At 54.3% G+C, this 26,807-nt stretch overlaps 2 protein-coding genes across 5 annotated transcripts in view; one reads left to right on the top strand and one right to left on the bottom strand.

Annotated features, from left to right (window-relative positions):
- The first annotated feature begins 2,578 nt into the window (after positions 1-2,578).
- On the top strand, positions 2,579-5,583 carry P2rx2 (purinergic receptor P2X 2). Of its 4 annotated transcripts, none has more exons than XM_076866219.2 (12): positions 2,579-2,790; positions 2,915-3,050; positions 3,137-3,208; positions 3,343-3,418; positions 3,500-3,596; positions 3,728-3,808; positions 3,901-4,039; positions 4,277-4,407; positions 4,534-4,624; positions 4,745-4,810; positions 4,888-4,965; positions 5,500-5,583. In XM_076866219.2, the coding sequence occupies exons 1-12, from the start codon at positions 2,615-2,617 to the stop codon at positions 5,524-5,526; spliced, it is 1,170 nt and encodes a 389-aa protein (XP_076722334.1). In that variant the 5' UTR covers positions 2,579-2,614; the 3' UTR covers positions 5,527-5,583. The 4 variants fall into 4 exon arrangements, with proteins under 4 accessions (XP_076722334.1, XP_076722327.1, XP_076722319.1 ...); XM_076866212.2 differs by having other exon boundaries at positions 5,167-5,556; XM_076866204.2 differs by having other exon boundaries at positions 4,888-5,556.
- Positions 5,584-7,328: 1,745 nt separating this feature from the next.
- Pole (DNA polymerase epsilon, catalytic subunit) overlaps positions 7,329-26,807 on the bottom strand; it is a 46,431-nt gene continuing 26,952 nt past the window's right edge. Inside the window, exons 30-49 of the mRNA XM_076866185.2 lie at positions 24,770-24,982; positions 24,373-24,582; positions 23,995-24,138; positions 19,587-19,727; positions 19,237-19,390; positions 19,055-19,161; positions 18,799-18,975; positions 18,491-18,714; positions 18,176-18,396; positions 17,688-17,892; positions 16,543-16,716; positions 15,262-15,387; positions 14,018-14,150; positions 12,513-12,684; positions 11,582-11,713; positions 11,288-11,481; positions 8,780-8,980; positions 8,361-8,486; positions 7,773-7,862; positions 7,329-7,697 (exon numbers count right to left, since the gene is read on the bottom strand). Coding sequence (XP_076722300.2) covers positions 7,584-7,697; positions 7,773-7,862; positions 8,361-8,486; positions 8,780-8,980; positions 11,288-11,481; positions 11,582-11,713; positions 12,513-12,684; positions 14,018-14,150; positions 15,262-15,387; positions 16,543-16,716; positions 17,688-17,892; positions 18,176-18,396; positions 18,491-18,714; positions 18,799-18,975; positions 19,055-19,161; positions 19,237-19,390; positions 19,587-19,727; positions 23,995-24,138; positions 24,373-24,582; positions 24,770-24,982 — 3,258 coding nt within the window. The 3' untranslated portion in view covers positions 7,329-7,583. The remainder of the gene's footprint in view (positions 7,698-7,772; positions 7,863-8,360; positions 8,487-8,779; positions 8,981-11,287; positions 11,482-11,581; positions 11,714-12,512; positions 12,685-14,017; positions 14,151-15,261; positions 15,388-16,542; positions 16,717-17,687; positions 17,893-18,175; positions 18,397-18,490; positions 18,715-18,798; positions 18,976-19,054; positions 19,162-19,236; positions 19,391-19,586; positions 19,728-23,994; positions 24,139-24,372; positions 24,583-24,769; positions 24,983-26,807) is intronic.

The raw sequence follows: 26,807 nt of genomic DNA, 5'->3' as shown, positions 1-26,807 counted from the left end.
CTATATGGAGCAGAATACCGAAAGGCTCAGACTCACAACCAAGTAGAAGTCATCCCAGTATCTCAGGAGTGTGTCAATAATGAACTGGGATAGCTCAGTTGGTAGAATGCTTGCCTCACATGCACAAGGCCCTGGGTTTGATCCCCAGCTCCACAAAATAAATAAGTAATGAACACAAATCAATGTGATATAGCACATAAATGGAACAAAGGGGAAATCCTGGGTCCATTTAATTGATGCGTAAAAAGTTGCCAAATTCAATATACTTTTATCATCATGACTCTCAGAAAACTAGTAACAGACAAGATTTTTTTTTCCAACATGATAAAGGACATTTATGAAGAATCCACACCTAACATCATACACAATGGTGAAAAATTGGAAATGTTTCCCGTAAGAGAAGGAATAAGGCAAGGGTGCCCACTTAAACCACTGCTATCTAAAATTGTACTGGAAGTCTAGCCAGAGTAACTGTATAGTCAGAAAGAAAAGCATCCAAGTTGGAAAGAAGTAAAACCATCCACAGATGACATGATCATACATCTACAACACCCAAGGAATCTACAAGAATCTATAAGAAAACTCATCACTCAAGGCTAAGGGGTGCTCGGTTCCTATGTGGCAGCTCCTGACAGATTGAGAGTTCAAAGCCAGCCTCAGTAACTTGGAGAACCTAAGCAACTTAGTGAGACCCTGTCTCCAAATATAGTATAAAAAGGGGCTGGGGGATATGTCTCAGTGGTTAAGCAACTCCTGAGTTCAATCCTCAGTACCAAAAAAAAAAAAAAAAAAAAAAGAGAGAGTAACTTAGGTAAAGAAGTTAGAGCTGCGTATATGTCAGAAGCATTCACCTCAAGGTTTTCCTGTCATAAGAGAACAAAGGGAGGAGGGGACAGCTAAATGTATATTTCTTTCTTTCTTCTTCTTCTTCTTTTTTTTGAGGGACTACCGGGGATTGAACTCAGGGGCGATCAACCACCACTGAGACACATCCCCAGCCCTACTTTGTATTTTATTTAGAGAAAGGGTCTCACTGAGTTGCTTAGCACTTCACTTTTGCTGGCTTTGACCTCTAGATCCTCCTGTCTCAGCCTCCCAAGCTACTGGGATTACAAAGTTTTCCCACCACAAGAGAACAAAGGGGGAGGTGGGTACAATTAAAGGTATATTTCTTTAAATCACTCAACAGGAGACAGTAAAATCTAGGCGACTTCAAGAAGACTGTACTCAACCAATGAGGAACCAGGGGAGGGACCTTGTGCTCTGGGGATAAAACACTGATTGTAACTGCTCTGGATCTGTGGACCCCCAGGCTCCAGATCTTGCAAGACTGTTATTAAAGTCTCACTTTTTTTTTTTTTTTTCCTTTCTGTACTTGATGTCTCCTTGCCCATTCTTTGGGGTTGGGCAGGTCAGCCTGTTTCTCACAAGACCCAGGCATTTGTTACAAAGTATACTTCTAAGTTACATTTCAGTTTATGTTCTAATTTAGTTTGCAATTTACTGCCTAGGGATTCAAGGTAGGGAGGCAACCTCCTGCCAAATGTAAATGTAATAGTGCTAAGAAAACTTTTGTTTGCAAGAAGAGAATTACTCACAATAGACAAAAGGTGGAAAAAACCAAAATGTCTAGATATATCGACATAATGGAATATTTTTTTTTGGCCACAGAAAAGTGAAGTACTGATACATGGTGCAATTTGGGTGAACCTTGGAAACATCATGCCAAGTGAATGAAGCCAGATGCAAGCCATATGGTTCCATTCATAGGAAATAGAGAACAGAAAAGCCCATAGAGAGAGAAAGCAGATCAGCGGTTGTTAGAGCAGGCCGTTGGGGAGTGGGGAACTAGACAGAGGTGTGATTGCACACTAGTGTGACTGTACTAAATGTCATGGAATTGTTCAATTACCATGGTTAATTAGGCTCAGTGGCACATGTCTATGATCTCAGCGACTCCGGAGGCTGAGGCAGGAAAATCGCAAGTTGGAGGTCAGTCTGGGCAATTTAGTGAGGCTCTGTCTCAAGAAATAAAAAGGGCTGGAAGTGTAGCTCAGTGGCGAGCACCCCTGGGTTCAATCCCCAGTACCAAATAAATATACAAAGTGGTTCATTATGTTATATGTATTTCGCCTCCATAAAAAGATAAAATGTAAACATTTATACTTATGTGAAACACTGACATTTAGGATTTGCTTCAAAATAACGTGGGCGGGTGAGAATACAAATAGTTACCAGAGTTTGCAGAGGCAAATGAGTCCGAAGTGGACAATAGCACAACCGGGAGCCACAGCAATCCAGCCAAGAGGACCGCGCTGGTGCCTGCGCGCATTGGTGGAAACCAGAGGCTGCCCGGCAGGGAGCCCCGACGCCACTCCTCCCTCCTGGGGGTCAGAGGCCGCTCCTGCGCACGGGCTCTCCCACTTCGCCACTGGGAGCCCACCTGGACACACCTGCTGGGAGCCTGGGGTCGGGCCAAGAGCTCAGCGGCGCACTCGAGGCCACACCCCGGGGCGGGGCCCGCAGACTCCTCGGCGTCCGCCCTGCCGCGGCGGGTGTCGCACGACTGGTCACCGCTTCCCGCGGAGTGCGGGCGCCGAGTGGGGGCCGCGCCATGGCTGCCGACCAGCCCAAGGCCCCTGTGGGGGCGGCCGCGGCCCGGCGCCTGGCCCGGGGCTGCTGGTCCGCGTTCTGGGACTACGAGACGCCCAAGGTGATCGTGGTGAGGAACCGGCGCCTGGGGGTCGTGTACCGTACGGTGCAGCTGCTCATCCTGCTCTACTTCGTGTGGTGCGCGGGCCGGGCCGGGCCGGGAAGGGGCGTGGGTCGGGTCGGGAGCTCTGGGTCAGGGGCGGGCTGCAGCAGGCTCCAGCCCCGCCCAGGCCGCCTAGGACCGGTGCTGCCCTGCGCGCAGGTACGTGTTCATCGTGCAAAAGAGTTACCAGGACAGCGAGACAGGACCCGAGAGCTCCATCATTACCAAGGTCAAGGGCATCACCACCTCGGAGCACAAAGTGTGGGACGTGGAGGAGTATGTGAAGCCCCCCGAGGTGCGCCCTGCGCCCCTAGCCCCTGCGCCCCCACAGTACAGGCACAGCGAGCTGCCTAGACCACTGCCTCCTCTTTTTGCGCACAGGGGGGCAGCATATTCAGCATCATCACCAGGATCGAGGTCACACCCTTCCAGACCCTGGGAATCTGCCCGGAGGTGAGGCCACTGGTTGTTTTGGGGATTGCATTAATTAATGTATTAATTATATTAATTTACATTCTCCGGTTGTCCTGGGGAACTCTAAACCACCTGCAGGGTTTTGGTCTCTGACTCTGCGGTCTCCATCCTAGAGCATAAGGGTCCACAATGCCACCTGCCATTCGGACAACGACTGTGTGGCTGGGGAGCTGGACATGCTGGGCAACGGTCAGTGTGCACCTGGGAGGGCAGTGGGGAAGCAGGGCAGAGCTGCCTCCCTAGGCAGCTTAGCCAGCCTCTGCTCCACAGGACTGCGAACTGGCAGATGCGTACCCTATTACCACGGGGCCTCCAAGACCTGTGAGGTGTCTGGTTGGTGCCCAGTGGAGGATGGGGCCTCTGTCAGGTGTGCAGTGCCCAGCTCCTTTCTCCTCTCTGACCTGAGTCCACATGGGTGGAGGAGGGCAGGAGTAGTGGGGTAGGAGGGTGGAAGGGGGATTCTGGGACGGGTGACTAAACCTGTCTGTGCCTCCTCAGCCAATTTCTGGGTACAATGGCTCCCAATTTCACCATCCTCATCAAGAACAGCATCCACTACCCCAAATTCCAGTTCTCCAAGTAAGAGCTAGCAGGGCATATGATTGATGGGACCACTGTGGAGGGGCTGCTGCCTGGAGGCACAGGCCTCTCTGCCTTCTGCTGCTTCTCAGGGGCAACATCGCAGGCCGCAAGGATGACTACCTCAAACACTGCACTTTCGACTACATCTCTGACCCTTACTGTCCCATCTTCAAGCTGGGCTTCATTGTGGAGCAGGCAGGGGAGAACTTCACGGAGCTTGCACACAGGGTGAGGGTGGTGGGACGGCAAGGCTGGGCAGCGTCTGCCACTCAGGAGGACATCCCTCCTGTCTGGACCAGCCCTGGCTGCATTCAGGCAGAAGAGGCTCGACTGGCTGACCCACCTATGCATGTGTCTGCTCAGTTATTGACACCAGCCCACATGGCCTCTAAGGCTAGGTGTTCACCTGCACCCTGGAGCTGCTGGGCCACAAGGGTTCCCTACCACCTCCCATTCCCCCAACAGGGTGGTGTCATTGGGGCCATCATTAACTGGGACTGTGACCTGGACCTGTCTGCGTCGGAATGTAACCCCAAGTACTCCTTCCGGAGGCTGGACCCCAAGCACGTTCCTGCCTCTTCAGGCTACAACTTTAGGTACCTGTGCTCGGGACATCTGGGCCCAGGAGATGGACAGTGCCTTTGCCCTGGCCCTCCAGCAGTGGCCCCAGAGAGGAAGGGTGTGCAGGCAGCCTGGACAGCGTCTGGCTCATTCCACCCTAGGTTTGCCAAGTATTACAAGATAAATGGCACTACCACCCGCACACTCATCAAAGCCTACGGAATCCGCATCGATGTCATTGTGCACGGACAGGTACACACCCCCCTGGGGCTGGCCAGTCCTGGTTGCCTGAGCTGACTTGATCCCCAGCCTTCCCATGAGCCCCACTCCTGCTCCAAGGGCTGTTTGGTCTAAAAGCAAGATGCTCCCCAGGCAGGGAAGTTTAGCCTGATTCCCACCATCATTAACCTGGCTACTGCTCTGACCTCCATCGGGGTGGTAAGGAGCCCACCTGGGGGCTGGGTGGGGGGTGGGTGGTCTGCAGGCCCTTATTCTCTGGTCTCTGCTGATCTCAGGGATCCTTCCTGTGCGACTGGATCTTGCTGACGTTCATGAACAAAAACAAGGTCTACAGTCACAAGAAATTCGACAAGGTGTGTATGCCACGCCAGTCCACCAGTAGCTGGCCTGTGACCCTTGCCCTTGCTTTGGGCCAGGCCCCTCCTCCACCCAGGCACGGCTCCCAGGCCCAGCCACCCAGCCCTCTGTCAGGCCAGGAGGGCCAACAAGGGGCCAAGCTAGGCCCGACTGTCTGGCCCCCACGGCCTTGCCCTGTCTCTGCCCTGTCTGAGCAGATGGTGGATGCCCCGGATCAGCATGCTGGACTGCCCACCTCTAGGCTGGCTCAGCAGGACTCCACACCTGCAGACCCCAGAGGCCTGGCCCAACTCTAGTTCCTATCCTCACTGCTGCAGCTTGGGACCCTGCCAGAGCCCAGCTGCTTTGGCAGCACCGAGGACCCACCCGCCTCAGTAGCCAAGAGCCCATGAAAGGACCCCACGTAAAGGGGGCCTCACTCTTGAACTAAGCCTGTCTCCCCACCCTCTCAGGGCCTGCCAACCCCCCCCTGCCAGTGGACACCCACAGGGCTTGTCACTTTCCTTCCTATTCACCATTCTCTCTCATAGCCAGCTGGGACCTCAAGTCAGAGCTGAGATCCAAGGGGGCTCTGTCCCTGCTCTTGAAGCACACACCTACAACATCATAACCCCAAACTGCCCTGCCCTGTCCTTAGAAGCTGCAGCATGCTGAGTCCAATAAACCTGTGTTTGGTGCCTTCTAGCCTTGTTCTCTGGGGGAAAGCCACCAGTCCAGGAGTATAGTACTTGGTCAAGGGGTTCTGCTGGCTCACTGCCCACGGCCTGGGTTATCTCCCTTGCAACCAGCCTAGGTACAGAGGGCACGGGCAGAGGCACTGCTGGGGAACAGCAATGTGATGGACTGAGCCCAGGAGCTGGCACTAGGGATGTTGGGGCTGGAGGATAATCTGGTTACCGCATCCTCAAGGGTGCTGTGTCAGTGTGGTGGCGCTTGCTGGACTGAGACCAGGATGTGACTCCGCGATGAATGTCTAGGGAGTGGCAAGGCGCTGTGCAGAATGCCCATGGCAGATGGTACCCCACCCCACAGACCAGTACACCAGGTCTCAGGGTGGCATGTCCTTCTAAGGCCAAAGAGCTGGGAAGACCTTTGTCAGTGCCTGAGTCTGGATGGGCCTTGGTCCCAGCTCCTGAGTCCTTATACCTGGTGGTCTTTGTAAGTAGTGGAACACTGGCTCCCAGCACTCATGCAGCTCCAGCCTCCATGGGTCACCAAACACCTGTGACATCCTCGTATTGGGCTCACAAGATGTCTGCTCTAGTTTTAGAGAAACTGGCCTTTCCACTGGGTCCCTGGCTGCAGCTCAGGAACCAGGGCCAGAGGCTCAGGTTTCTTGTCTCAGTTGTGCCCAGCTAGCCTGTCCTGCTGTACCCAATTGTCCCTCCCCCATCTTCCCCAGCTTCACTTCCAGGAAGCCTAGTTAGCTGCCCCGCCTCCTCTCCCTCGCCCTAATTTGATTTGATCCCCACTCAGGAGGTCTCAGCACAGCTCGGCTCAGTCCACATTCCAAGCAAGCAGGACCAGGCGGGCATCGGATTTCTCCCCAAAGGCAGCCTGAACTCTCAGGGTTCAAACGGCCTGGGGAGAGAAGCTCAGCCCTCCACCCTTCCAGAGACCTCCACCCTTTTGTACAAAAGTACAAAAGTGTGAAAAAGGCACAGCTGAGTGACAGCAGGAAGAACTTCAGGGAGGGTCTGGAGTGAACTGCCACTTGGCCCCAGGGCACCCACCCCTCTGCCAGGCCTGAGTCCTGGGGGGTTAACACTTGTCTACTGCCTTGATAAAGTCGCCTGGGCCTGTGCAAGAAAAGGCCACACTTGGCTTAGAGGGAGATGTGCAGCAAGTCCAGGAGGTGGGTACCTGGCAGAGTGGGAGGGCAAGTCCTGTTGTACAGGTGGACCAACCTCAGCGCATGCAGGGAGCCTCTGCACCTGCACCTGGGGTACAGCCCTCAGAATATGCCAGGTCACAGGCCAGGCCACTCCTGGGAGTGTGGGCGGGTCCCTGAAGTTGCCCTGGGACTGTTTTTTTCCTCTTCTCTCATCCTCCCTTCACAGACAAAGAGCCTAAATCTTGCATGTGAGAAAATACTTTTCCGACATCCAGGCTGAAACAGAATGTTAAGGAGGTCCCCAAAAAAACCACATACCTAGAGCCCTTCCTTGTGGGTTCTCAGGCCCTGCTCACCAACCTACAGGTCTGCCAGGACCCTCCCCTCCTGATTCTGGCAGACAAAGAGAAGCAAAAGCCTGGCCCCCACAGGCATTTGTTCTCCACTGAACAAGTAAGACTCCTGTCCACCTCATCGGCAGGTGCAGAAAGCAACAGAGGCTTCAAAGTGTGTTTATTGGCAGAAACGACCCCTCAGGACCCAAGAGACTTCTTGCCTGATGACCTGCCTCAGAAGGGGGCCTGCAGCAATGTGGAGGACAGGGTCATTCCCTGCTCCAGCTTGTTCACGCCACCTCTGCACTCCCTGGCATGTTCTCGGTGGTCTACCCCATTCCCTGGACGGTCTGCTTTTCCAAGAGACTGGAAGTCAGGTGGTCAGTGGGACATCACGGGGAGCAGAGGGTGCCTGTAAGGACGCGGTGTCTAGGGCTGGGGCTTGCTAGTGGTCTGGCTGAGGGCTTTTCTGCAGCAGCCACTCCAGGGTCTCCTTGAGGTGTGGCATGCTGTAGTGCTGGGCAATGCTCCGGAAGATGCCAACCTGCTCCATGAAGACCTGTAAGACAAGACACAGTGACACCTGGTCCTACCAGAGAAAGGAGGCAAGGATTGAGCAGGCAACTGCGCCCACCTGAGTGCGGATTGTGAGGGCGAAGTCCCCGGCACAGCTGCAGTACACTGGCATGTGGGTCTCCTTCACGCCGCGGCACTTTAGGCAGACCTGAAAAGAGGCAGCAGCCTGTCCCCATGCCAGACCCACCAGCAGCCCCTGTCCTTGCTGTTGAGAGGACATAAGCTTCACCTCCCTGCTGCTTGCAACTCAGGTCTGTTATAAATGACACCAAAATCTCGCTGGCTCCTTCCCACATCACCGGCCCTGCTGCAGGCACCTGGCTATAGACACCAAGTTTCCTGGGGCTTCCTCTGTCCATGCCAGCTGTCAACCAGGCCTGTCTCTGGGAGGACCCAGTGCTGGCTGCAGGTGCTGTGGAAGCCCCTGCTCCTGGTGCTCTCCTAAGCAGCCTTTGCTGCACCCACACCCGCTCCTGGAAGGGCAGGGTCAACAGATGTCAATAGAACGTAGTCACTTGGACTCAGGGGCAGGGACTGACTTCTGGGGTGGTCCCCCGAGGTTACAAGGGTGACCGATGAACAGGTCAGCTTCCCGCAGTGCCAAGTTTGTGTCCAGAAACTCCTGTGCTGACCACAGGGAGCTCACCAGGTCCTGCAGGGTGAAGGCCATCAGCTTTCTCTGCAGGGCTTCGACCAGGGCCATCTCAATGGCAGCTGAGTCATAGGTGGCCTGACAGTTGGGGCAGAGCCACTGAGGCAGGACAGCTCCATCCTAGGACAGCAGGGTAAGGGGTGAGCACCTGAGTGGTGGCCACAGCCCCCTGGGCCACAGCATGTCTGCAGCCTCCACCACAAAGCTGGGGGAAGAGGCTGGAGGGAGAAGTGCTGGGGGAGGCACTCATCACCTGTGGGGCCCCCCACCCTCATGACAACCTCTGGCACAATAGCTCAAGAGGAGCCTGCAGCTGACTCGTGGGAGCCAGCAGGCAGCAGGCAGCAGGGTGGACAGCAGGATGGCAGGACCATGGCCTCAGCTTCGTCTGCCCCACACCCAAACCAGCCCACCTGGGAGAAGGAGGAATCTTTGCACAGATCCAAGTCCCGGCAGAAGTTGCAGTTGTGGCAGATCACCTCGGGGAGCACATAGGAACGGCAGGGGTCTCGGAACTGGGCCTCCTCGGAGAACTCACCAACCTCTACCAGGCGAAGCAGGTCTCGGTTCAGCTTGTTCACCTGATTGGTGATGTTTGTATCCAAAGATAGCACCTGTGGAGGACACGCCTGTCAGGAAGCAGCTCCTAGGGAGTCTTGCTGCTGGAGACACGGGAGCCCTCTTTTTTCTGGTGAGGCAGGAGGTATACCAGGGATTACACTCAGGGGCACTCGGCCACTGAGCCACACCCCAGCCCCGTTTTGTATTTTACTTAAGGACAGGGTCTCACTGAGTTGCTTAGGGCCTCATTTTTGTTGAAGCTGGCTTTGAACTTGCGATCCTCCTGCATTAGTCTCCCGAGTTGCTGGGATCACAGGCGTGGGCCACCGTGCCCGGCGGCACTGGAGCCCTCATCAGCATGGCTTCACGGTGTCAACCCATCCCTCCCTATGGTGGCAGTCCTCCACAGGAAGTGTAGGCTTCCCTGTGACCCACCAAATGTCTAAAGAAGCAATGCTGGATCCACACACCACCTTCCAGCAGGCAAAGGGGGCTGCAACTCGTCCTGGAAGGCCACCTCGCCTTGATATCCAAGCCAGAGACACAAAACCAGTGGCCCTGGAATAACTGGAGACCCTCTGTGGACTAGGAAACCAGGTCTACAACAGGTATGTTGCAGGATGGTGAGCTCGGATGGGTGTAGTGGGGCACACCTCGATTCCAGCCCCTCCTGGGGCTCAGGCAAGAGTGCAGGCTGCAGGCCAGCCTGGCCACAGAGTAGTGCACAGAGTAGCAGGGCAGTGGTAGTGCACTTGCCTGGCATAGAAGGCCTGGGCTTCCTCCCCAGAGCCACAAAAAAGAAAGAAACTGAACAACACACACCTCAGCTCGGTCCACAATAGAATCCTGAACTGTAAGACTTGGAGAAGAAAACAGCAGGAAACCTTTGTGTCTTTAAAGCAAAAATTCCTCACTCACGACACAAGAGGCACAACTCACATCTGACAAGGGATTTGTGTCCAGAACATACAAAGAACTCTCAAGAACAGGAAAAACCAGGGGCAAGGGCTGAGGCTGAGGGGCAGAGCCCTTGGGAGCACTTAAGGACTCAATCCCTAGCACTGAAAAAAAAAAAAAACAAAAAGGTGTCAGCCACTCAAAAAAACAAAACAAAACCCAAGAGATCTGGATACTTCACCAAAGACGTGGACAGCCAACGGGCCCATAAAAATGTGCTCCCCATCAGCAGTTGCTAGGGAAGTACAAATCAAAACCACAGCGAATCCCACTGCATGTCCACCTGAACAGCTGGGATTCAAAAACCACCACCACCAGGCTTTGGAGAGGGTGAAAGAGTGGAACTCCAGCCACGCAGCGAAGAGCACGCGCTACTCGAGTAAACAGCCTAGTACTTTCTTTCCATGCCAAACATACTTTCACACAGCCCAGCAATTCTTCTCCTGGGTTGTTACCCAGGATAAATGAGATTTATGTTCACACAAAAGCCATAGGTGTTTCATGGCTGCTTAGTTGTTAATTACCACAAAGGGACAGCAACCCAATGTCCTTGCCCCAGAGCTACGAGCAGCCATGGGAAGGCCACTCTGACATACCAGGGGGTCCCACGTCACTGCAGAGTCAAGGAAGCCAGACCCCCAGGCTATAGGATATAGGGCTACACCTAGGCGGCATCTGGGAGGGACAGTCAGGGATCCAGGGTTGGGTGGCTGGTGCCAAGGGGGAGTATTTTGGGGGTGACAGTTCTGTACCACAATGGTGGGTGTCACCACCCTACCCACCAGGAGCATGTCCACACCTGCATCCCACAAGAGTGCACCCACTGTGATGTTAAAACACCATCTCCAACTGGCTGTCAGGGCTGGGGAGGGCACAGGGAGGGCTGGGAAGGGGTGGAGCACTCCACCTCTGGATCCTGGCAGAGGGTGCATGGCCACAAGCCTCTTTACCCCGCCAATGTGCACGACTCGGTTGACATAAAACACCTACCTGAAGGTGAGCTGCGGATGGGACCCGAGCTGGAAACCTTCCCTCCCCACGGCCAGACCACGAGCAGTCTGTGCATCTGCTGGGACACTGTGTGGTGCCAGCTGGCAGCCTAAGCCCTCCTGGGACCCCCTGCTTTCCCCGCTAGGCAGGCTTCCATGCCACTTCACAGGTCTCTGAGCTCAGCTTCTCCTGGTTGAGCCAACTGGTGGCCGGTGGCCCAGAAGCTCCCTGTCCCAGTGCCTGCTTCCCACCCCGCCTGTGACTTCCACCCACTCACCCACCCCTGGCTCCTCAGGGCCTCTGTCCTCACGGGCAGCACCTGTGCACTGGCCTGCTCCATGGGCTCAGGCCACACGAGGGCAGGGCCCCAGCGTCCTGGCTGCCTGAGCCCAGAGGCCTCCGCAGCCCCTCACCTTGCACACATATTTGATGAACTCCAGAGCAGGGTTGTTGAGCACCAAGTGGGAGCCAGGGAGGACAGGGAACATCTCTGAGGGCTCTGTGGAGCTCCGAGAGCCTGTGACTTTCTTCTGAATCTTCTGAGTGATGGTGAAGAAGCTCTGAGTGAGCTCGTTTGCAACATAATCCTGAGAGAAGGTGATCATTCCTGGGAAGAGAAGAGGGCTCACCCTGGCACTGGGCACTTCCCATGCCCACCCAGACCATCCGAGGCACATAGCACTGGATTGGTGTGGCAAGGGACTCACCAGGGAGGGCTCCGGCCGCTCCTTCAGCCTCCTGGGAGAACTGGCTGGCCCCTCTCCTCTTCACAGGGGTGGTGCCCGGGCCACTGCGTCTTAGCTGCTCCTTCATGCTGTGGTACACAGCCACAATGTATGCTGCAGAGAGGCAGGCACACTGCAGCTCAGAGGGGGGCTGTCCCAGACTGGGGGCCTGTGTCCGGTCAGGCCAACCACCAGGCAGACATGGCCACACTGCTGGTGATGCCTTTATCTGCTGCCCTCAGAAGAGCTGAGAGAGTTAATTAGAGAAATGGACTGACAGAGAGCAGTGCATAGCCAGGCTGACACCCAGCCCTCCTGCTAGAGGGTGAGACAAACAGGGGCTCCCACAAGTGAGGCTGACCTGTGTCGTCATGCTCCTCTGGAACTCCCAGGCCCATGCTCTGGGACATTTCAAGAGACAACTTGGAGAACAGACTCAAAGAGCAGCAAACAAAACATAAACATGGGGCCAAAACCATCTCTGCCACCTCAGGTGTGGGGGCTACCTGCTGTTTAACCTGCCGTGCTCGTCACTAAGTGCTGTTTTGATAAGTGCCCTGAACTACAGGGTGTGCTTGGTTCACATGCCCAGCTGCTCATCAGCCTCACCCTCAGCCCAGCCAAGGCACAGGGCTTCCTGCAACAGAAGGGAGGCCTGAAGGCTAGCGATGGGCCGCTGACTTGGATGTGCTGGGGTTTTTTTGACCATTGTGTGCACATGCACAAGTGTTCTGAGGAAATGCGTGCAGCCGCGTTATATGAAACAGGTCTCGGTAGCAGGAAAACCCTCCATGACACAAGGTTGGGGGTGGGTCTTGGCAGGCAGTGGCCTGGAGGAAGACAGCCCACCCCTGCCCCTGGAGTGGCTCCACGTAGACCTGGCTTTCCACCCTTGGCCCACGCTCTGGCTCACCCGAAACGATCATGAGGAAGTAGCTCTGGCAGGAGGCTGCCTGTGGCAGAAACTGCAAAATGTTCCAGTTGTTCTCCAGGAGGTCCTCTACCTCAGACTCCTCCACACTTTCCTCCTGCTCCTCCTCGTCTTCTTGCTCGTCCTCTGCTTCCTCTCCTTTCTGGGGCTCTTGCTGGAACAGAGACAACCCCTGTGTGCCTACTGCAGCAGCAGCAGGCAGTGATGAGATTCAGTGGTACCAAGGTGTGGGAGAGAGGCCTCTTCCAGCCTGGGCGTCCGGATCCCTGTGCCCAAGTCAGGTCCTGCAGGGCTCCAGAACCAGTGTAGCAGGCCTGGTGCAAGGTGACTGCAGTTCTCTCAGAGGATTTGCTGCAAAATTATTAAATTCTCACCTCCCAAGAGGGAAGAATTAACCAGGGCTTCCTAGCATGCAGCTCCCTTCTCTTGAGTCCAAGGATCTTCCTTAGCCAGGTGGGTGGCATAAGCCTCAGGCCAGAGGACCACCTGCCTGAGCCCAGGGGCTAAAGACCAGTCTGTGCAACACAGCGAGACCCTATTTCATAAAAAAGAACCTTTTCTTGGAATGGCACCTGATTCCATGCAGGACCGGCTACAAAGTTCCCCAAGTGTGGTCCTGCCTTCCCACCACAGTGCATTAGCTTCTGTGTATAGACACCAACAGATGTCCACTCCTGTGCTCTGCTCTCCTCACACTCTCTGAACCCCAGCAGGCTTTGCCTCAACCCTGCTGAAGTCTTCAGGAAGCCTGGTGTGCAGAGCAGCCTTGCCCATCTCCTCCTTCCCGAGGCCCCAGCTCCTGGCATGTGCTCCCTGATGGTGGCTCCCTCTTGGTTCTCTAAGAGGAACCCAGGGAGGACATAGGCCTCTGTTTTCTCAACCCACCTCCAGCTGTCCCCTGGGCACTCCAATACCAGCTGAACGCGTGTCTCAGCCTCACACATTCCACCTATCCCACCTGTCACATAAGACCCCTTCCCCACATTGCTTCTGGCAGCCAGTTCTGCACACCTGGGCACCAACACACACACACCCTGCTGCCTCTTGGCCCTGCCCAGATCTCACCCAAGTCCTTCCCATCTTCTAGGCCAACCCATTGCTCCTCTGCACTGACCCTAACCGGGGTCTACCCTTGTCCTCCCATCTCTGTCCTCCTCCATCACTCATCCATGTGACCAGCTCCACCAGGTCTCTGGATGCACCTGCAACTACCCCCCCCCCCCGACTCGCCAGCCTCCCTGCCCAGAGCAGCACACGGACTGTGTGCATCTTCCAGAACCCCACTTCCATGTCACACCTTCAGGGCCACCCTACAGTAAACTCCTTGCTCTTTCCGGATTGAGGCAGCACTCTGTGTTTCCTGGGTACTTGAAGCCCTTCTCATGGAAGCCAATGAGGTTGGGCACAAGGAGGCCCCAGACAGGCAGCACTCACCATTGGGGCAAATATAGCTAGGGTGGTTTCCCAGTCATGCCCAGCTCTCTCACCTGTCCACAGTGAATTCCAGATGGCACTTTTCCTTTGATTCCACCATAATTAGATGGATCCATCCACAGAAGGAATTCCCAGCATCGTGAGAAGGAAATGGTCAGGGAATGGAAGAGCTCTTTAGAATGGATGCTGCAGAGAACCAGGGAGAAGCTGCATGTGAAACCAACGGCGTCCCTCTCCTCCACTTCCTGTCTTTCCCTTCCTGGTATCTGCTCATCCTTCTCTTACTTAAAGAGAGCTTGGAATGATGCAGATTACTCAGACTTCCTGGGGATGGCAGCCAGCAGGACTGAGACTGCCCTGGGAGGGTGGTACCTGAACTGGGGCTGAGGGAGACTGGCTGTGCTGTCTGCTGGGGGTCTTCCGGGGGCCAGCCTGCCTTGCACCCTCGTGACTATGGGTGACTGGAAGGGCTGCAAGTTTCCTTCATTCCCAGCACCCTCAGCCAAGTTGACTGATCCATGGCTCTGTCTCCGATGGGGAGAAATAGTGGAGGAACCCTAAGTGATGTATTTACACGCAGCCAGACAACCCAGACACTGCTCCTCCAGGACCTTGGCACTTGTCCTGGCTGGTCTCAGAACAAGGGGAGAATGGTGGCAGCTTCTCGATGTGACCCAATCCAGCCACTTCAGTGCTGGGCCTCCTGGAGCTGAGCCACAGCCCCCAGTGTCTCAGCCGCCCCCACCCTCCTGGTAGGCATATAGCATGACACTGGCAGACTGAAAGCTGGCTTGGACCCCTAGGCCATGTGGAAGGACAGGCAGCAGGTCTGCAGAGCCGTGGTCGTGTCTGTGCAGGCTGTGTGTGTGTGTCGAAGTAGGTGACCTCACCCCTGCCACCCAGGACTGGTACTGAGGAGTGATGAGACTTGACGGCAGAGTGGATCCACCCAGGGTTCCTGCCTACGCTGATCTCTCTGTGTTTAGGGAAGTGCTCCATTCCTGGTCCATGTGAATGCACCCAAAAGTATGAGTTTCAGTTATAAACCAGAGCCTTTGGGCTACAGGGTCCTTGGGAGTGAGGCTTGGTGCAAGAGCCATTGCTGCCCCAAGCCAGAGCTGTAGCAGCTAAAGGCCAATACAACCCATCCACAAGCCACAGCATGTTCAGTGCCACACCTGTGCCTGACACCCAGTGGGTTATGAGGTGTCCTCTAGTCACCATGCTATGTGTCACGGATGCTGGCCCTTCAGCAGAGCCACAGCAGGCTGCAGTAGCAGGACGCCTCTCCACCTACCTGTTGGTGATGTACTTCACATAGGCGATGGCGTCCTCAATGCGGCGCTTTCTGGTACAGAGAATGATTCGGTTGAAGTTGGCATAGACGACTGATGACCCCAGGCGCTGGAACTCAGCCACGAGCCTGTGGGACAAGTCCAGTCAACGGCAAGGAGGGGCCCAGTGCCCTGGACCCAACACTGCAGAGAAGCCTGGGAGCCCAGCCCCAGGGAAGGCCTCCCAGCTGCACTGGAGCCACACAGGCCCTGCTGTGCTGCCCAGACTGTCCTGAATCCCATACAGATGGGACTGCAGACACAGGCCACAGTATCTGGCAGCAGTTTCTGCATGGTAAGAAAATATGACAGAGGCAAAGGATAACACACACAAACCTCCCCAAAAGGAAAAACAAGAAAAAATTTGCAAGCTCTTATGGAAAGATGGCTATTGTTTTAAACACAGAGAATTCATTTTTGCCCCCTGTACTGAGGATTGAACCCAGGGACTCTCCACCACTGAGCTACACCTCAGCCTTTTATATTTTCTTTTGAGACAGGGGCTCAACTAAACTGATGAGGTTGGCCTTGAACATGCCATCCTGCTGCCTCATCCTCCTAAGTAGCTGGGATTACAGACATGTACCACCATTCTCAGCTTCATTCCATTTTTTAATATTTTTTTTAGTTGAATATGGACACAATACTTTTGTTTTACTAATTTATTTATTTTATGTGGTGCTAGGGATGGAACCTAGTGCCTCACATGTTCAAGGGCAAGCACTCTACCACTGAACCACAACCCCAGCCTCTCATTCCATTTTTAATAAGAGAAAAACCCAACAAAACTACAGGAAAATGAGTAAAGAACATGAAGAGAAAGTTCAACTTCATTCATAATTGGGATGGTACAGTAAGATGACAACGAAACAGCACCCTCATTCCTTGATGTTGGCAAATCCCCAGCTGTGACAGCAAGGAGCAGGGGCACGGTATCCTGAATCATGAGCCTGCATAGAGGGCTCTTGGCAATAGCAACCACCCAGACATAAGGCCCATCGAAGCTGCAACAGCAGGACCTCCACAGATGCCACTGCTGCTCATGCACAGAGCCTTTTGTGACTTAGTACTCCTAGCAGCGTGAAGCAGGACAATCTAAAGGTCCACTGGTATGGTACCTCCACACGCAGCCCTCCTAGGGGCATTCACCACAGCAAGGTGGACACATAGTGCAGACAGGCTGCAGGGCACCTTCTGGCCTGGCCGCTCCACTGCTGTGTGCCCTGGCCTGGGTGAGTACTCACTGCAGGAAGAGCTTCTTCATCATGTTGTGGAGGTTCCGGTGCAGGGCGGGGTCATGCAGCAGAGAGCTCGAGGACTGTAGCCAGCGGTAGAAGTGCACCACCTGGTTGTCGGCGTAGACGTTGTGGTACTGCATGATCTCCTTTACCCAGCCCACAACCATGCTCTTGAGGATCCTGGAAGACAGGCGCAGGAAGGTGTGCCACCACCCCTCGACAGCTCTGACTCCCAGTGTCCAGACCACACCGTGGGCCCTGAGCTCCCTCTGCCTGTCCCACTGCACAGCGTCACCTCCTCCACACATTAAGTGCTGCTACCACCAGAGATGTGAGCATTGCTCACCTCTCAACACAGCACCTCACCTGCTGGGAACTTTGGAGGGGGGGCGGGGTTTGCCTGTGACAGGCTGTCATGGTCACAGAGTTCATTCATGGAACCTTCCCTGCCCACTGCCACAGTGATGGTCTCTGCCATCTGGCATTGATCCCATCTGCCTCTCAGGCTGAACCACTTGTGTCCTTTGCAGCCAAGACACTGTTCCCGGCCCCTCCTCCTCTCCCTACCTCGCCCCATCCCAGCGAATTCCCTCCTTCTGTGGGGAGGCCCCAGAGTAACAGCTGAGGCACACAATCTGGAATCAGGTTCCTCTTGAGTGCAAATCCTCACACTCAGTTGCACCAAGAGTGGCCACAACTGTGGCCATCCTGACCTCAGTTTCCCTCTCCATGATGGGCAACTGTACCACTCTGCAAGCTGCTGGGGCCTGAGGGAGAACATGACCCCCCCACCCACCCACAGAAGTGCCCCTCGGCACACACTGCATGTCACCAGGACCACGGCTGATCAAGCCCCTGACAGCCAACAGTGACCATAACAACTCACCAGGCTAAGTGCCTGGGGATTCTCACACACACGCCTCAGTCAGCTGAGAAGCAGCCATGTGAGAAGGGTTTTTGGGCCAAATGCCTTTGGCCACAGGAGGGCAGGAGGGAGTGCAAGGACTTGTCATAACCAGGCAGGACACGTTCATGGGCCACGGGACACTGACTGAAACACCCACATGAGACTGGGAGAAGGGAAGCCCGAGGGGCACTGCCTTAGGCCTCTCCACTGTTCTACAGGAGGTGAGCATACAGCAAAGGGGCACCTGAAGGTGCTGGAGCAGAGGGCTGTCTCGTCGTAGCTGGCCGGAGCACTAGAGGCCTGATTGCCTGTGACCATGTCCTCCAGTGAGGCCTGTTGGATCACGTCAAAGCTGATGCCCATGCTGCCGGCACCCTCCATGTCGTTCACGTGGTGGGACTGGAGGATGGTGTTAACGGCCAGGTTCTGGATGTCCAGCTCCACACACACTGCAGAGGAGACATTGCTCTCCATGCACCCTGGCCACCTCTAGCACTATCTCCAGGACCCAGACCCAGCCACTGATACTGCCAGGACAGTCAGCACTACCCAGTGTGTTCAGGTGTGGCATGTACCCCCTGACCTCCAGCAGAACTGCAGGGCCATCAGCTTCTGGCCTTGACTCTGGGATACCCTCTGTGGTCTCAGCTCTTGGCAGGCAGCTGGGCGCTGAGTCTGACTGCCCAGAGCACACGGTGAGACGGCAGGACAGCCTGCCCCCGCCCTACTCACCCGTGGAGTAGCAACCAGGACTGTTAATCTCCACGGTGGCACGGTCCTCGAATTCCATGACGAGGCGGTTGTCGTCGGCCTCTTTCCCGCCCAGGTCAGGACGGGCTGTGGGGGACAGCCAGAGCAGGTGGTTGTGACGCTGCAGGTGGCGAGCAAAGAAAAGGTCGGAGCCAAAGGTGGAGATGTCCTCTGGCAGATTCCCAACGGGAATGTGGAAGTACCTGTATGGAGGTGCATGGTCAGCCCAGGCAGCGCTGGGGACCACTCACCTGCCACGGTAGTGGCCTGGGCCTGGCTGCTGGCCTCTGGGCTCACCTGCTCATCTCGAAGGCCTGTGACAGGCAGGTGTCCAGGTGGAGGTAGTGCCGGATCATGCGGCGGGCTCCATGCCGCTGCCAGTCTAGGACTCCATAGCTGATCTTGTCGACCACGCGCACAGGCACCAGCGGGAACTCCTCCAGCACAGGGATCTCGCTGGCTAGCTTCTGCAGTTCCCAGCTGGACTGCACTGCAATGAGGGTGGGTCCCCGGCGTTCCTCCTGTGTTGGGCAGAAGAAAAAAAGGCCAGGTAGATACAGCCTCAGAGCAGTGGTCTCTCACAGCAGGACTCTAACCTCCCTCACCTTGTAGGCCAGCAGGAAGCGCTGGATGGCCCTGCAGATGGTCTTCAGGTCAGTTTCAGCACGAACTTCAAAGGTATGTCTGGGGGGTGGCAGGAGCTCGGGCCCCACCTTCTCCAGCAGAAGCCTGTGCTCCGCTGAGTACAGGGTGCTGAGGCTGGGCATCTGGTTGCTGCGCACCTGGAGGAGAGTAGCCGTGTGAGCCCCTTCCTGATAGATAGAGCAGGGGCCCTGCCAACCCACCGGGTCAAGGACTCACCGTGTCCAACACAAACACAGATGCTCTGCGCTGTGAGGGGACGAAGAGCCCAAAGAGTGCCTTGTGGCCCTGCGTGTGGTGGTACAGGTAGATGTGGCGGATGCTGCCTGCAGAAGGAAGTGCACGTCACGGGAGGTGTGCAGGAGGTGTATGGGTGGCAGAGCAGGAGGCATAAGCCGTACCTGGTTCCAGGTAGTTGAATTGGGCCAGAGAACGCATCTCAAGGTGATCTAGGGTGAAGGTCTCGGCTTCCCAGCCCGAGAGGTGCCGCACCAGCTGTCTGTTGACCACACACACACAGCCCAGCTGCACCAGCGCCCGGAACAACAACGGCACCTGGAAGAGTGGGCAGATAGGCCGGTGAGGCTGATGGGGGCTCTTGCACCCTTGGCTCACCCTGGGTTACCCACAGGCTCCTCTAACAGGCCTGCTGAGACCCACCTTCCCAGGACACTCTATTGTCACTGCTGTCCCTGGTCCAGGTCCAGCTGGACCCATACAGGGTTCAGCAGGGTATGGCTGGGAGAGTTACCTGAGTCTCGTAGACACCCTCGATGTCCGGCGCTGACAGCTCAGTGTTGATCTCATTGATGTGTTCTTGGTACATGTCCTCCGGCACTGAATACTCATAGAGATTGTAGACCATGTTGGAACGAGGAAGAATGCGGTTCACCTGGTGACAACACAGTGGTGGTCTTGTCATGGCCTCCAAGGGGCATGTCGATGGAATCCTAGAACTTCCTGTGCCTACAGTGGTCAGCCTGCCTTCCCAAGTGTCACAACTACAAGATCTCAATGTAACTTAGAAAAGCAACCTGTGGCCTCTGAAAGTAGAGAGGCACTCACAGACTGAGGTATTGTATCACCCTAAAGCAAAGGGGGCAGTAAGGCACCACATCCCTGAATGCCCCCCTCTGTTCCCCAGAACCCAGTCATGTTAAGGGAGTAGTGGGAACAGGCCCAGGCTGGCAGGTCCAGAAACGTGCCATCTTGGCGGGCACTGGCTGTCTCTGCGCACAATGCTGGGAGCTGGGCGGAATGGTCTTATCTGGGGAAAGCTCCTTTACTGCACTGGCACCAGGACAACTGCTCCTTGGGATGTTGGTCAGACAAGCCAACTAAGCTAAAGCTGCTAGTGTCCCTGCATCTGCTATCCACCTATAAAACCCCTGAATGGGTAGGGGCACAGAGCAGAGGGCACTGTGGAAAGCACAGGGTCGCTCCTCTAGCTGGACACCTCTGGGCAGAGCCCTACCAGGGAGAGGAGGTGCTGTCACCAGGAGCTCTGCTCGGAGCAATCCTGATCTCTCGTGAGCTTTCCCCAGTAAACTGAACGGCTCTCCTGCTGTCTCCAGGGACTTTCCTTGGCCTGTCTGAAACCTGGCCCACTGCCCTGGCACACCTGGGAAGGGATCAGACAAGTGTCAATACCAGTCTTGGGGGGGGGCCCAGTTTATTGTCCTCTGATCTCTCCTGGGCTCAATAGGAGGGTGCAAGTAGCAAACATTGAGAGAAACCATGTTTTCCTAGCCAAAGACCCAGAAAGGAGCTTCTGTGTAGGGGAACCCTACAGAGAAGAAAGCTGAACCCTAATTCTGCACAGGGACCAGCATGTCTGACAAGCTCACCCTGAGCTCTGCATGGTCAGACAGACCAGGCAGCTCAGCAAAGGCTGCCAACACTGAAGGCTTCCACAAAGAGGGTCAGACAGAATCTGGGGTCTGAAACTAACTGGGTGGCTTCCTCAACATTCTCTAAAGGATTCTTTTAAATGCCCAAAGTCAGCTGGGTGTGGTGGTGTAGGCCTCTGATCCCAGGCACTCAGAGGCTGAGACAGGGAGATTCCAAGTTCCAGGCCAGCCTGGGCAACTCAGCATGACTCTATCTCAAAATCAAAATGAAAAGGGCTGGGGTGTAGCTCAGTGGTAGAGAACTGGGGTGGCCTTATTCATAAGGCTCCGGGTTCCACCCTCAGTCCTGCAAAGCAACGCCTGAAGCCTCAATAGCACTAGTAAAACGTCCAACCAAGAACACATGGACGGCTCTCCAGGGAGGAGAGAGCCAGGAGGGTCGGCCCTGGGATGACCCAGACCTGTGACCAACAGTGCCTGTGCAGCAGCTACAGTCGCTTCCCACCAGGCACAGGCCAACAGCCTCACCTGGATGAACAGAGGACTGAAAAGGGAGAAAGAATCGACTTGAAAACCAGCCTCTGAACACAGCAATCTACAGGGGTTCAGCAGCAGCCCCAAGAGGGAGAAAACTGTGAGCACCCAAGGCCGAGTTGGCAGAAACCATCCACCTGAAAGCAGACCCCTTCACAACAGATCAGTCACTCTCTACCCTCTCCAGACACAGAAGGCCGCCTCACAAGGGTGGGGAAAGAAAAGGTGACAGGGAAGCAGAGGTTGTTCTCGGCAAGACCATGAAGAGTCCCTGGCTTCCCTGGGGCAATCCCTGTGGGGGCTCACCTAAGGGAGAGAAGGAACCTGCATGATCCACTGTGAGGGCGCAGGAATGGTGACACCAATGGCCAAGGCCAGATCCCAGAAAAGGGCAGAGAAGACAGCACAAGGGAACGCAAGGTGATGGGACCCTTCTCCACCTTGACTCTACACACACTAGGAAACTAGAAAACTTCATCAAGAAGACTGCACTACTGCATTTAAATTGTAAGAGAGCCTGGAAAAATAAACAACATCTCTCCTCCTTCCTCAGAACTGGAAAATGTGAAGCAGAAATGATGGAAAGGACGTTACCATCTCATCTGCATATTCTCGACACTGTCGGCAAGCACCTATACGAACATGGTGGTGTGGTTTAAGAAATAAAGCTCTTCAGAGGCCTAGTGTACCCTGACAGACTCCACAGACACAGGCCCAAGGCTACCACTGAGGCTCTACCTGGGGGCAGTCCAGCTGTCCACGGTCAGGCAAGCAGCAGAGGCTGTCCCTGAGCATGCAGCGTGGGCCATGACACCTTAGGAACAGCAAGTCCTAGTACTGGTCTGGATGATTTCCCCAGCACAGCACTAAGTTCATTGTAATTAAATCAAAATGGAAAAAAAAAAAAAAAAACAAAACCAAAAACCTACTCCCCTTAAAATTAACAAGGAAAACAGATCAATAAAAGGTAAATATATCCAGCTTGTCTTAACAAGATGACCTGGGAGCCATTTGAAGGGATCCTGCTGGCCCAACAGGGTGATGTGGGTCTCAAGGAGGCAACGACTGTCCTGCTGTGGAAATGCCTCTTGGATACAAGGTTCCAGCAGGTCTACACATCTGTAGCAGGGGTGCGTCCTCAGACCTGGCTGCACAGGGTGGAGGCACTTGGCCTGGGCAGTGGCGTGGGTGAGGCAGGCAGACTCTAGTCAAAACCAGCAAGACCATGTGTTTAAGTCCCACTGAACTGTAATCACACCTCATGGACTTCCTGGGTGTCAGGGAGATCTGACTAAGTGATCTTACAATATTAAACAACACGTATTCCCAAGTCCACAGTAATACATATATTTTTTTTAGTAGTGGGGACTGAACAAAGGGGTGCTCTACAGCTGGGCCACATCCCCAGACCTTTTTAAAATTTATTTTGAGACAGGGTCTCCCCAGGTTGCCCAGGCTGGCTTCAAGCTTCCGGTCCTCCTGCCTTAGTCTCCTGAGTTGCTGGATCATAGGTGAGCACCACGCCATAGTGATGCTTTAAAAGGACACAAAGTAAAAATCCATTCATTCTTTTCTTGGAAACTTATGCATTTATCTTGCTTTTTAAGAAAGAAACCGATTCATGTCTGATCTGGGACTGGCTCAGTTGCAGGGCACACACAGCATACTCAGGCCAGGGATTCAATTCCCAACACCACCAAAGACCAAACCAAACTGTAATTCATCTCTAACTGGTACACACTAAGTTCCCGTGTGAACACAGAAGGGCAGGACTAGAAGTCCTTTCCCTGGAGTCCAGATGGGAGCAGGGTCCAGGTGAGCATCTTCAGTGGCTCTGGAAAGAGGCTGAGGACAGGTATGCATCTCTCTAGGTGAGTCGTGTCACAAAGGAAGCGAGGTTCTGCTAGTGAGGATTCTCTTGCGTGGCCGTGCTGCGCTTCTCTGGAGGGCTGAGGCAATCCCCCCGTACCATCTACCCCTGTGGTCCTGAGAACCTCACCCCACTTTCTAGGTGCACATTTCACCAAATCGACTGAATGGGCCTAGGCTTTGCCTTCTCCAGCTACAAATGTTCACAACTCAGCTGCTCACCTGGGTGCCACTTGCTACATAGGTCACAGTATCCAACTAAGAAATATAACAGGACAACCTCAGAGAGCACAGTGGGTCAAGTGGAGCTTCATCTGAGACAGCAGTAAGAGCTGACAAGGACATGCTACCTAGGTGACATTCCCAGAAGCATCCTAAGGGGAAGAGTCTCAGCAAAAAAGACCACGTATTGCAGGGCTCCGTTTGCAAGGAATGTCCAGACAGGCAAACCTACACACAAGGCTAGGAGGAGAACCCTGGGCAGGAGGGTACAGGCTGCCTTTCAGGATGATGAAAATATCTTAAAATCAGAGGTGGCTCCAGTGGCAGTGCTATGAATTCACTAAAGCCACAAAATAGTACATTCTTTAAATGGATGGACTGCACAGTGTGTAAATTTATACCTCAAAAAAGCTACTTACAGCAGCAGTGTCTACAGAAAGTCTGTACCCTTTATCAAGTCTACCAGTGCACACACCTCACAGCCAAGGACAGTGACAGTAGCAGCTCCTGCACCCCAGCCCTGCTTTGGCCCTGGTTCTGTGCTCAGCACTCAGATATCATTTCAAGTAATTCTTAACCATGTCCCAGTAAGGTACCTAGGTCCTCGGGTCTAAAAAGCACACTCCTGGTCACTTCTTTAACACCCCCCCCATCCATGTGACAGCAACAGCAGCAGCCCCCTACCTTCCGACAGGAAGGCCCCTCCTCTGCTTTGGCCACTCGCTGGTTCACATAGAACACACGGGGGATGCTCAGCTTGATAGAGTGCAAGTCACTACCAATGATGGCCCACAGCCTGAACAGGCCGGCCTGGCTGGTCTGGCTGATCTGAAAGGAAATGAGAACGCATAGCATGTGACAGAACACATGGACACCTGTGAACAAGCCACTCAGGAGTTGCTCAGGACCCCTGCAACAGGCAGGAAAGTTGAAGGTCTTATTCATTTGGACCCCAGGGCTGGCCTGGCACTCCCTGGACCCATGAATAGTGTTGCTGGTTCAGGGGTGTCCTGCCTCCCTGATAAAAAGTCCACACCTGCCCGCTTGGGTCAAGGCCCACACCTGCACAATCTGCCAGGGAAGGTCTAGAATGCTACGTGCAGTTCTTCTTAAGAAGCTCCCCAGCCCTGTGGCAGGCCCGTCTCGGATGGCCCCATGCCTTGGCAGATCCTCTGCCGACTCCAGACGCTGCTTCTTCCTGCGGGCCAGGCGCTGTCGGGCCTGTAGCTGCCACTTCTTCTTGTGGAACCGGAGCCAGACCAGCCATTCTTCCTGGGACAGATGGCAACACAACCAACAGGCACACTGTGAGGTAGAACCATCCCCCCTTGACAGCTTTTAAGCTCTGCAGCTTCCATGTGCTCTGGGATGACTAAGGCATCATCACACCCAACTTCCCCAGGGGCCAGGACCTGCCTTGGGGTCCCTGAATGGCCCTCCAGTCACCCTAGCTTCTCACCTGGGTGGTGCCGAGTGTAGGAGGTTGCCCCAAGATCTCCCGCCAGGGCACTGTCAGCGTGAGTTCCTCAGACTCCTCTTGGCTCTCCCAGAGGACACGCTTCCTCTTGGTGGCTACAGGGATTGCTGGATGGGGTGGCTTTATGAGGCCAAAGTCCTCCATGTCGGGAGCACCTGGCCTGGGGCTGTCTTCTAGGCCCTGAGCCATCACGATCTGGAAAGACCCAATCTGCCTTAACTTTCAGGAGCTTGTTCCTATAAACTCTACCACTTGAACCTAATATGTTACCTAAAACGGGATAGAGACTTATGACCCAATTTAACTTAAAAAAAATTTTTTAGTTGTATATACCTTTATTTAATTTATTTACTTATATAAATAAAAATATATAATATGGTGCTGAGGATCAAACCCAGTGTCTCACACATGCTAGGCAAGAGCTGTACCACTGAGCACAACCCCAGCTCTGATTTAACCTTTAATAGCAAAGAGGGCAAATAGAAAAGTTTAGAAAACAACGTCATTCAAGTACCACCAGTGACTGCTAGAGGATGCTCTTTTTAAATAAGACAAATGATTGTAAACAATAGCTAATGTGCCCCTTCTCCCGCCTACCACACTGCTCTCAGGAGTAGCCTCATTCCCCACGTTTTTACGTATTCTGCTTGACCATAAACAACAAGCAGCACAGCTGTTTTACTTCAGGAAAACAGCAATATGTGGTATACCCCCTACTGACTGTAGCATGGACCAGGTATCTGGGACGGGCACCTGCTGGTGCACGCGCAGATCCTCTAATCTTAACTGCAGCAGGATATCTGTCACAGGGAAAGCCAGCCTTCTGTTGCTTTCCAGATGAAGAAGAGCTAGCTCCCACTTCCTCAGAACCACAAGCTGTGACTAGTGCCCACCTCTGCATGTGCTGCCTGTACCTCACATACCAACAAGCTCCCATCTGCTGGTCCTGACACTTCACATGACTGTCATCACTCAGGGTGGCTGCCATTGGGACACCTCATGCTATGGGGTCTGGCGACTTCTGGCACCTGTGCAGGCAGCCTTACAGTGGCTCAGTGATGCCCACCGCCTGGCATTCATACCCGTGAGTCCCTCCCTGAGTGTGGTGATGCAATGGACTGCTTTCAGTGAACAGATTACAACATAGTGGTGGGTTCCCTGAAACCAGCTGTAGAACGCTGTGACTTCCACTTGTCCACAATGACTGGTTCTTACCCATGACTCGCTCTGAAGGTGCCCAGTGCCATGCTGTGAGCTGTCCTGTAGAGTGCCCCTAAAGTGCTCCTGACACAGCCAGCAAGGAGCCAGGTCCAGCCCCTACCCCAGGAGGGAGCCTGGAGGCAGCTCCTCCCCAGTCGGGCCTTCAAGTGAAACAACAACCCAGCTGTGGACCCCAAGCTGAACACTCAGCCATGCTGTGCATACTCCTGACCCTTCGAGAGTGACCTGCACCATGTGGTATTCAAGCTGCTATGTTTTGGGGGACATATGTTGTGTTGCAACATTTAACTAAATGTGTTTATGAACCATTCCTAACTTTGGTGTATTCCAACTATCTTCAAATTATGATTTGTCTCTTCAATTTTATGGCGATTTGTATGCTATAAAAGTGTGCACTATGCTGAGGCTGGGGCTCAGTGGTACAGCACTTGCCTGGCACGTGTGAGGCACTGGGTTTGATCCTCAGCTCCACATAAAAATAATTCCCACTTTTTCTCAGCACTGGGGAATCAACCCAGGGCCTCACACATGCAGAGCAAGTGTTCTTTCACTGAGCCACATCCCACCTCCACCCAATTCTTATTACCCAGTTCAGTACCCAGTCATTCTGCTGTTCTTTTTTAGACCAGAGTATTTAGACTTACATTAATGAATCAGTTTTTCCCTATGCTGTGTTTCTTGTGTGCTTTAAGAAGCCCTTCCTATCCCAGCATGGGGAAGGCACTCTCTTGTATTTGTTCCTAGAGATTTCAATTGAAATCTTTATACTTGGGGCTGAGATGTGGCTTGGTGGTGCCTA

This window comes from Callospermophilus lateralis, chromosome 1 (assembly GCF_048772815.1).
Source record: "Callospermophilus lateralis isolate mCalLat2 chromosome 1, mCalLat2.hap1, whole genome shotgun sequence".
In the NCBI taxonomy this organism is placed as follows: Eukaryota; Metazoa; Chordata; class Mammalia; order Rodentia; family Sciuridae; genus Callospermophilus; species Callospermophilus lateralis.
Note: the sequence above shows the minus strand (reverse complement) of the source record. Positions and strands in the feature narration are given on the sequence as shown.